A 9,871-nucleotide genomic window follows, 5' to 3' on the forward strand; every position below is an offset into this window, starting at 1 on the left:
TACGACGGCGGACGTTTGTTCCCCCGCGAGCACGACGTAGCGCACGAACGTCTGTTCGCAGATTATTTTGCCGAGAATCCAAGGTGGGGCCCGAATATTTTTCACCGTCGTTTTAGAATGAGCCGAGATCTTTTTCTCCGCATTGTGCACACGTTGGAGGCCCGTGATGAGTACTTCCAAGATCGGGAAGATGGGATCGGCAGACCCGGACTTACGCCGTTGCAGAAGTGCACGGTTGCGATCCGCCAGTTGGCCTACGGCACAACAGCGGATATGTTCGACGAGTACCTTCACATCGGGGATACAACTGGCCGCGAATGTCTCAAGACTTTTTTAAAGTTAGTTGTGGAGGCTTTTGGCGACACATATTTGCGACGCCCGACTGCTGACGATTGCCAGAGCCTGATGCGGATGCACGAGACGGTGCACGGCTTCCCTGGGATGCTAGGGAGCATCGACTGTATGCACTGGCAGTGGAAGAGCTGCCCGACGGCCTGGCGAGGCCAATTTACTAGCGGCTACAAGGGCAGCCACCCGACGATGATCCTAGAAGTCGTCGCTGACCACCGCCTCTGGATCTGGCATGCCTACTTTGGTGTAGCCGGGTCGAACAACGACATCAACGTCCTCAACTCGTCCACCCTATTCGCCGATCAGTGCAGGGGTCGCGGTCCGGCCATTCAGTTCACTGTCAACGGCCGCACACATCATATGGGGTACTACTTGGCCGATCCCAATTGGTTAGAGGAGAATCTTGTTTGCGGCAAAGCAGGAGTCCGTGCGGAAGGATGTGGAGCGGGCTTTTGGGGTGCTCCAATCGCGGTGGGCAATCGTGAAAGGTCCGGCGCGTTTCTGGTACAAGGACGTCATCGCCGACGTCATGTATGCGTGTATCATCATGCATAGCATGATAGTCGAACAAGAACGTGACCATGTCACCAATTGGGTGGATGATGAAGCCGGATCTAGCTCCAGCACGGCGACCTCGCCGGTCACTCGAGGATTACCGACTGGGCTTCGGTGCGGTTCTACAGCGACATGCCTCAATGCGCAACCAACAAGACCATACTCAGCTCATGACCGACATGATTGAAGAAGTTTGGAACCGCAACCGCCGCCGTTGAGAAATTATAGTTTTTTTATTTCGTATTGTAATGTTTGAATTTTAATGAAATGAAGTTAGTTTTCCAAATTTTGAAGTATTTAAATATTCAAATAACAGAAAAATGCTTAGGGCGTCGCTTAGGGCGGGCTATAGTCCGTCTCACTGCAGGTGAAATAGGAGGTGGATAAAATGCTGACGTGGCGGTGCATAGGGCGTCCCATTGTGGATGCCCCTAGGGATAAATACAACCCCACTCATTTACCAATTTTGTTGGCTTTGATAGATTTTTATAGGACAAATATTTAGTACTTTCGGATTTTATGCTGTATTGGTATTTATATTGGAATTGTATTTGAATACTAGTAATTGACAAGGACCGTTTCTCCTAATTCTAAGAAAGAAAATAAAATAGAGAAGGACCATTTCTTAATTTGTTCTTTTATAACAAATAATAATTGTGCGCTAAAACAAAATTAACAAATAGTAGTATCATATTATGAAAGTGACATTTTAAGATGAAAAAATAATATTTTTTTTTGTTTAATGTAGCATTTACTTTCAGTGCACTCTGCAAATTATACATAACAGGAGCTTAGATTTATAGTAATAATTTATATACATATTTTTACAAATAACTCTGAGTTAATGTGGATGCATGTATTCGTATTTTGTTGGATATTAAACTTATTCATCTCGTTTGGGGATAAGTTCGGAGAGATGGGATTAATGATTAAAAGGTAATGAGTTTGAATTTCGTACGTATTGATATCTTATGTGTATTTAGGGACGTTTATTTTGAGATGGATTGATCAAACATAATGAGTATTTGAAAGATAGAGGGGTCAGTCAAACTATAGCTTATATTTAAACAATCCATCAAACTATATATGTAAACATGTGTATTAAATTGATATTTTTATCAGTCAATTCTATCATTCAAAATAAACAGCCCTTATTTTCATTACTCAGTCAATTCACCACCTTGTATTATAAAGGATGAGAAAATTGCATCATAAAGACACCGCAGTTATGTTATGGGCTTAGTTTGTTCTACAAAAGAGCAACAACCGTGGGCTTTCAAAAAAATACTTTTGGTTTTGTATATCATTTTCGTCCTTACATATTGCAAACACAACTTTGCTATTTCCTGTTTTTACTTTTACTTAATTTAGTGGGGCAAACACTAATTTCCTACACTTATAAGCAACCATTAGAATACTCTTCTCTATAAACTTTAAACTTGTTATACAAGTAGGTTTGTGTACAAGTTACTGGTGACTAAATATGCATTTAATTTGATCGATCAAACGGACCAAAATTATTATGTAAGTAGTATTTAATTTGAACTATCTGATTAGAGCAAGTATTATACTAGTAGTGTTAGAGAAGTTATGCCAGCCTTGACACAAGGCGAGCAAGCATCATGTGTTCCAAGTCTTAGTTGAAATGCTAATTTCGTGCAACTATTACCAATCCGATAATTTTTTTGGGGAAATGTTGGGAGTGCTAAGATGTTTAACCATCTATATTCATGATCATGGCTATGTATCACCCAATGGCAGCAAATACTGTAGTAAATGGTCTCCACGCCACCAGTTTCCGGCCACTCATCAAGAGTTCTCAGCCAACTTTCAGAAGCCCCTCAATTGCTTTGTATGCCAATGCAAGTAGCTTCAAGATTAATAATAGTTTGGGCTCCAAAGGGCTGATGGACTATGATGAAGATGGTGGTCCACCACGGTGGTTTTCGCCTTTGCAGTGTGGTCGCAGGTCGACAAGCTCCCCTCTATTGCTCTTCTTACCAGGTCTGTCTCTCTGTTTCTCCTGTACATGTTGGAATATGTAGCTTGATGATGATGTAGTTTCACAGGGATCGATGGCAACGGACTTGGTCTAACATTGCACCATGAAAAACTTGGACAGTAAGCTCTTCCTCCACTTGATGAGCATCTATACAACTACATACATATGTAATCAAGCCTTTACCTCATACATGTGTTATCCTTCCTATGTTTTGCATGTATAAAGGATTTTCGATATTTGGTGCTTGCATGTTCCTGTAGCAGATCGAACGCCACTGGCTGGTCCCTTTCTTTCTCTCTCTCTCACTCTCATTCTCCTATAACTTTTTTCTGCATATATTTTCATTTATATCTTGATGTTGTAGACCTAGTGGTGCTAGTTCAGAATACGGTTAGGGACGAGCAAGATCAATCAGCAAAAAGGCCAATATATCTAGTTGGAGAGTCCCTTGGAGCATCTCTTGCACTTCTTGTTGCTGCACAAAATCCCGATATTGATTTTGTTCTAATCCTGGCAAATCCAGGTAGGGAGTTGTGTGTTAGATATCATCAAGACAGCCATGAATCTTTACACAAATTGGTAACATTCGTAGTATTGTGTTGTTTTGCATAAGGGCAGCTACAAATCTAAGCAAATGCTTGGTGCAGAGTGTTTTGCCTTTGTCGAATATGATCCATAACCAACTCAATGCTGGATTTCCCAACTGGATGAGCTCAATACCAGGTTTTCCTACTTATTAAGTACTAACCAACACTGATCATCTGAATATGCTAATTCTATCAACTTTCTTACTTGCTTTAACCATTGGAATTCAAAAGCAGAAACGGTTATGTGGAAGCTGAAGATGATTCAGGAGATGCACACATATTTGAGTTCGCATCTTCATGATGTCAAAGCTCAGACAATGATACTTACAAGGTTAAGTTCGATTCACTGCTGTCTCGATTTTTCATGTTTCAAATAAGATATCACACTAATTTCACACATAGTTGATGAATCTAAGTTATGGTCAAACATGTGCAGTGGGAGGGATATGCTCCCGACAAGCATAACAGAAGGTGAAAGACTTAGCAGCATGCTGCCAAATACTCAGACCCATTCGTTTATTGGCAACGATGATCCTCTATTCGCGGCAAGGAAACAATGTCCTTTTTTATGGTTTCCCAATGGTGGCAACATAGACTGTTAATTTTCATTTTATAAACAGGATCATAAGTTTGATTTAGTAGCAGCAATAAAGTGTGCCGGTTGTTACCGTCGTGGAGCATCCGCAGATTATGTGGCAGATTTCTTGCCACCAAGCCCTTCTGAACTGGAGTCAGCTTGTGAACCATTTAGGTAAAGAGTATAGTCAATGTCACATGATGCAACAAAAACTAACATAGTTTGAATAACAAACAAATCTCAGATGGATGGATGTGGCCGTGGATCCCGTTATGCTGTCAACTGTGAGTGGAAAGGTAGTTCAAGGGCTAGCAGGAATTCCTTCAGAAGGACCCGTGTTATTGGTTAGCAACCATATGATTCTTGGGTTGGACCTTGTCCCGATTCTGTCCAGGTTCTGGATTAAAGAGAACATCAAACTCCGCACGATTGCTCACCCATTATTCTTCGAAAAAACAAAGGATGGAAAAATACAAGACCATCCACTGTTTGATGTGGTCAGGATGACTGGTGGAGTTCCAGTTTCAGCAAATAATCTCTACAGACTTTTTTCGTTGAAGTCTCATGTTCTGCTGTACCCGGGAGGAGCGAGGGAAGCACTCCATCGTAAGGTACGTCCAGTTTATGACTTGCTTGACGTATTATATAGGAGTACGACTTTTTGGGCATATACAATCTTTCAATCATCATCCTCAGGGTGAGGAACACAAATTGATTTGGCCAGACGAACCAGAGTTTGTCCGCATGGCGGCTAGATTTGGGGCGAAAATTGTGCCTTTTGGTAGTGTTGGGGAGGATGATGTTCTTCAAGTAAGATTCCAACCACTCTTATTGGTCTTATGCATTTTCAAATTTTCAAATTGTTTTTTTTCTTTGAAACCAGCTGTTATTAGACTGTGATGATCAGATGAAGATTCCACCTCTCAAGGCCCTAATAGAAGAACTAACTAAAGAGACTGCCAGGTTGAGGTAAAGTCAATAGTCAATACTATCTTTTATGCAAGCAATGGTCTTCCTGTGATTCGAAGTAAAAGTTTACGATTATCTATCTCTCTTTATTCATTTTTGGGAGTAAAAATGGTGATACAGGAGTAATGCAGAAGGAGAGATTGGGAAGCAATTTCTGTACTGTCCCGTTGCTCTACCGAAATTGCCTGGCCGATTTTATTTCTTGTTCGGGGAGCCAATCTCCACAGAAGGTAGCAGTATATATAGTGTCTGAATCAAGCTAAAAGTAACATGTCTTGCTTTGGTGTGTTGATGCAGGAAGGAAGGATGTATTGACAAACAAAGACAAAGCAAGACAAGTGTATTTAGAGGTAAAGAGAGAGACAGAGAAATGCATAGAGTATTTGAAGGACAAAAGAGAAAAGGATCCATATAGGAATCTTTTAGTTCGTCTGGCTTATCAGAGCTACCATGGCTTCGATTCCCCAGTCCCAACTTTTGAAGTTTGATCAAACTTCTAGAGACACTTCTAAGCTTCATCACTGCATTGGCTTTCCATGTTATATCCTCATTTTGCACTGATCGGTGTTTTATTAGGACAGATATTTTTGCATTGATTGCTATAGTTGCACATAAAGTTCACATAGTCCTTTTTAATAAGGGTTCTTTTTTCGAAACATTTTTTTGGTATACGAAATGTTCTTTATTGACTAGTGACTCTTTGTTTAGAGCATCTCCAATGGTACTTCGGCAAGAAATCGGCCAGAAATCAGCCAGCAGTTTCTCCCCTGCCACGTCAGCAGCACTAAAAATCCACCTGCCACATCAGATTTAGGTCAGCCATAGGCCAGCCGCAATAAAAATAATTCAAAAATACTACATTTACGGAATTAAAATTACGATTAAATTACGGAATTAAATTTACGAGACATATACGGGAAAATTCATTAATTGCATTTAAAAAAGGTACATAGATAAAAAAAATTACATTTAAAAAGGTACATAATAAAGAAAAAAAAACTATCGCCGTGCAATCCTCCGTGCCCACAACTCTTCAATTATATCCTTTTGGAGTTGAATATGAGCATCCACCATCCACTTGGCGCATGTTGGCAAATTCCTTGAGGTGGCCGGCTTCATCGAGAGGTACCCCACGTCGTACACTAGGGGTGGCCGTTCCGTGGCTTGGACCCATCATCATTGGCCCAACTAGTCAGTTGTACGCCTCCGTCTTCGACGATCATGTTGTGCAGGATAATGCAGGCGTACATTATCTGGGAAACGCATCCGACATCCCACAAACGCGTTGGACCCTTAATTGCCGCCCATCGAGACTGGAGCACACCAAATGCGCGCTCCACGTCCTTGCGCGCCGACTCCTGTCGTTCCGCAAAGTAGGCCTTCCTTTCATCACTTGTTTGCCTGATCGTCTTCACAAAGACCGGCCACCGAGGGGTATATCCCATCCGCCAAGTAGTAGCCCATATCATGCCTTGGGCCGTTGGCCACAAATGAGACGGCCGGACCGACGCCCCGGCACTTCTCGTTGAAGAGGGGAGACGCAGTTCTTCAGGACGTTGAGGTCGTTGTTCGACCCGGCTACCCCAAAATACGCATGCCAGATCCACAGTCAGTAATCAGCTACGGCCTCGATGATCAACGTGGGATTCTTTGACTTGTAGCCGGTCGTGTAGGCTCCCCTTCCAGGCAGTCGGACAGTTCTTCCACTCCCAATGCATACAATCTATCGCCGCCTAACATCCCGGGGAACCCATGCCTCTCCCCGTGCATCTGCATCAAATTCCGACAATCTTCGGGAGTAGGGCTTCGAAGGTACTGCTCACCGAAAACGTTTATCACGCCCCCACAGAAATCCTTCAGACATTCCAGGGCTGTCGACTCACCGATGTGGAGGTACTCATCCCACATGTCTGCCGCGCCTCCGTAAGGCCAACTGCCTGATTGCCGCCGTGCACTTTTGAATAGGGGTGTGGCCGGGTCTGCCAGCCGCATCGTGCCTAAAGCGGAAACACGAGATGTCGACGCTCTAATGCGCCAACGATGCTTGCCCATAAACAACTCCACTGCGCATTCTAAAACGCCGCAAGAACATGTTCGCAGGAAACCGCGGGTTCTATAAAGAAAAGTGAGTCGTCGTATAAGCCGCTGATGTGCAGCCCAGGCGTGATCCCGATCAATCACTGCTCGGCGGTGGATAACCCGTGGAGGGCGAGGTATCGCTTGCTGTTCCACCCTACGCATGTACCGCTCTCCATCCCGCGGTTCATGTAGGCATTCATAGCCTCGTTCATCCTCCGTTCGTACTCTCTCAGCATCCCCACCACTACCACCACCGCTACCACCCGCGTTACTCATCGCTCGATGATGCTCTTGTACAGAAAGTTAGAGAGAGAGAAAACTCGTTAAAACAAGTGGTGCAAATGAAAATGAAACTAAAATCGCGTTTATATAGGTTTTTTTAAAAAAAAAAAAAACAAAACAAAAATCGGCGATGGCGGCGCTGGCCGATCGGGCCGCCACAATGGCGGCCAGCTGCATCGGCCAGCCCACGCCGCGACCCGCAATCGCCTATTTCCCACGCCGATCGGCTCGCCGGTTAGCCGCTCGCCGCCTCCAATGGTTCGGCTAGCCGATCGGCCAGCGCGAAGAATCGGCTAGCCGGTCGCTAGCCGATCATTGGAGATGCTCTTATATCGCAATTGAGTTTCATGCGGCAGAAAGTGGAGACGTAAATTAATAATCACAGTAATGATCATTATTGTTTATTGATGCATACGAGAAAACTACTACTATGAGCCGAAGTGATTTATTTTTGTTAGTAACAGTTGTATTGTTTTTCCAAAAATATTAATTTAATTCTCCGTAGGACCACCGGATGTTTGGTGTTTTGGTTCCCCCAACAAGCAAATTTGCTTCCGATTCTCTCACTCAGGCACCCGTGATTATTTTATTTGCAGATATTCACGTATTTATAGTTTTATACAGTACCCAATATTTACCAGCTTTTGCAATTCTAAAGCGTCAGAGGCCGTGGTTTGTGGGTGGTGAAGTTGTCGACGTGTCTCATAAGCGCCACGGACGGGAAGAAGGTGGTTCCATTGATGAGAAGCGTTTGAGGAAATCTCATTCCTTTAGAAGGTAGTTGGAGGGCTCGGGAAATTTTTTGATGATTTTAGGCACATGATCCATTTCTTGAATTTTTTTATGCTATGGAAAATTAGTAATGGGAGTCTCATGACTGTTGATTTCTATTTGAGGGTTATGTGTAAGTCATTTGTATGTTGAGGTGATCAACTCTGTCTTGGAGTTTTGGAGATTTAATTGAGGAATCAATTTTGTAACTTAATAGTAGTCTAGTTTTTAAAAATTGGCTCAAAACTAAAAGAAGGGTAAAATGAGCTTTAAGATGTGCATTTGCATGTGTTAACTCATGGTGTTTGAAGGGGTAAGTTGGTTATTGGATTCCTAAGACAAAGTTCATTGATCGCATCTTGGTAGTATCGATAGTAATAGGATATTCGGTTGCGATTCTCCTTTTTTGCTACTTACTCATAGTGTAGTCTTTGGGAAATGATCAACTTGATAAGAATGCAAATCTCATGAACCTTCTTGGAGCCTCGATTCGTCGAGTTGTAAGTATAATTGAAATGTTTGCATTACATATATCGTGATTAACATTGTTTTGACCATTTCTTGTATTTTTTGTTTTTTATTCCATTTATTTGGAGCATATATAACTTGGTGGTCGATATCGTTACCACGTACTTCGTCATTAAATTCGTGGGGGCAAAAGCTATATTTTTCCCCATATATTTGAGAAAACAACGAGATATTATTTAACACTCGAAAAATTGATTATCCGCTTGCATCTAATTTGTTTTAGTGTCTCGAAATTATGTTATCTTGTTTGTTGCACACCTTTTCCTAATTCCATCAATTAGATGCTGTATTAATATCATTAACTACTTAAAATTGTGTGCTCATTACTCTAATATGTGTAGGCTATCTAGTACTTCCTTTTCAAGGTACAGTTCGATTGATGAAGGAAGACGTTTACTAATATTTAGTTTGTTTCGACTCGAGCTCTCAAGTCAGAGGAGGTGGACTCGAGCATTAAGGAAGTATATAGTTTCCGCCAAACGGTATGCCATCAGTCCTTGGTTCAAAGAGAGCAGTTTTATTAATCGAATTTTCGCCTATTCATACACCATCATGCATTTTGGATCAAATTTGCGGGAGTTCGGGAAAGAGCCATGCTCATCTAATCCAAAGAGTATACGTCGATTACGTTAAAAATTTTGAATGCTATATCTCTTCCCGTTTTCACGGACTCGTTGTTAGGTTTGGTATCTTGAAAAGCATGTTTCGAGCAAGTTTCCGTGAATAGAATCTTGCTTGTATACGTAAAACTCTACAATCCACTTTTAACCCGATTCGATTATTCGGCAGTCTCGCACGAATAGAATCACTATTATTATTACATTGTGTTTGCTTGTGCATTTATAAGATGTTTTACAAACATTTAAATGCATAAGAAGTAAACAAAGTCTAAGTCTTTTGCTTAGTAGACCGGTTGTGGCGTTGTCCACTTTAAGGTAACACGGTCGATCTATGCAATGCTTTGCAAAAGAAAAGAAGAATTTCACAACCTAGATAGGCTTTGGCTACCTATCGTGAAAGGTTGCAATGTCGATCCGATATTTCTAAGCCTTCGAAATAATTTTGACATTGATGTGGTATAGCACGAACGGATCTAACAACAAGACGTGTCTTTATGCTATCTAAAAACTAGGCTTTATAAAATGTTATTTCTTAATCTACATATGTTAG

The 9,871-nt window shown here is 42.0% G+C and overlaps 2 protein-coding genes and 1 pseudogene across 3 annotated transcripts; all 3 read left to right on the plus strand.

The window, feature by feature from the left end:
- The first annotated feature begins 117 nt into the window (after window positions 1–117).
- On the plus strand, window positions 118–1,093 carry LOC125206441. The gene is made up of 2 exons (XM_048105695.1): window positions 118–552; window positions 746–1,093. Exons 1-2 carry the CDS (start codon window positions 118–120, stop codon window positions 1,091–1,093), a joined length of 783 nt encoding a protein of 260 aa, XP_047961652.1.
- Window positions 1,094–2,607: 1,514 nt separating this feature from the next.
- On the plus strand, window positions 2,608–5,727 carry LOC125204473 (phytyl ester synthase 2, chloroplastic-like). 2 transcript variants are annotated; one of them, XM_048103136.1, is made up of 13 exons: window positions 2,608–2,910; window positions 2,976–3,027; window positions 3,134–3,189; window positions 3,273–3,431; window positions 3,527–3,631; window positions 3,727–3,826; window positions 3,932–4,040; window positions 4,116–4,246; window positions 4,317–4,683; window positions 4,769–4,882; window positions 4,956–5,041; window positions 5,162–5,271; window positions 5,339–5,727. In XM_048103136.1, exons 1-13 carry the CDS (start codon window positions 2,637–2,639, stop codon window positions 5,527–5,529), a joined length of 1,854 nt encoding a protein of 617 aa, XP_047959093.1. In that variant the 5' UTR covers window positions 2,608–2,636; the 3' UTR covers window positions 5,530–5,727. The 2 variants fall into 2 exon arrangements, with proteins under 2 accessions (XP_047959093.1, XP_047959094.1); XM_048103137.1 differs by having other exon boundaries at window positions 3,730–3,826.
- Window positions 5,728–7,916: 2,189 nt separating this feature from the next.
- Window positions 7,917–9,871, plus strand: part of LOC125206442 — an 8,823-nt pseudogene continuing 6,868 nt past the window's right edge.

The sequence above is a fragment of the Salvia hispanica genome, chromosome 2, assembly GCF_023119035.1.
Source record: "Salvia hispanica cultivar TCC Black 2014 chromosome 2, UniMelb_Shisp_WGS_1.0, whole genome shotgun sequence".
Taxonomy (NCBI): Eukaryota; Viridiplantae; Streptophyta; class Magnoliopsida; order Lamiales; family Lamiaceae; genus Salvia; species Salvia hispanica.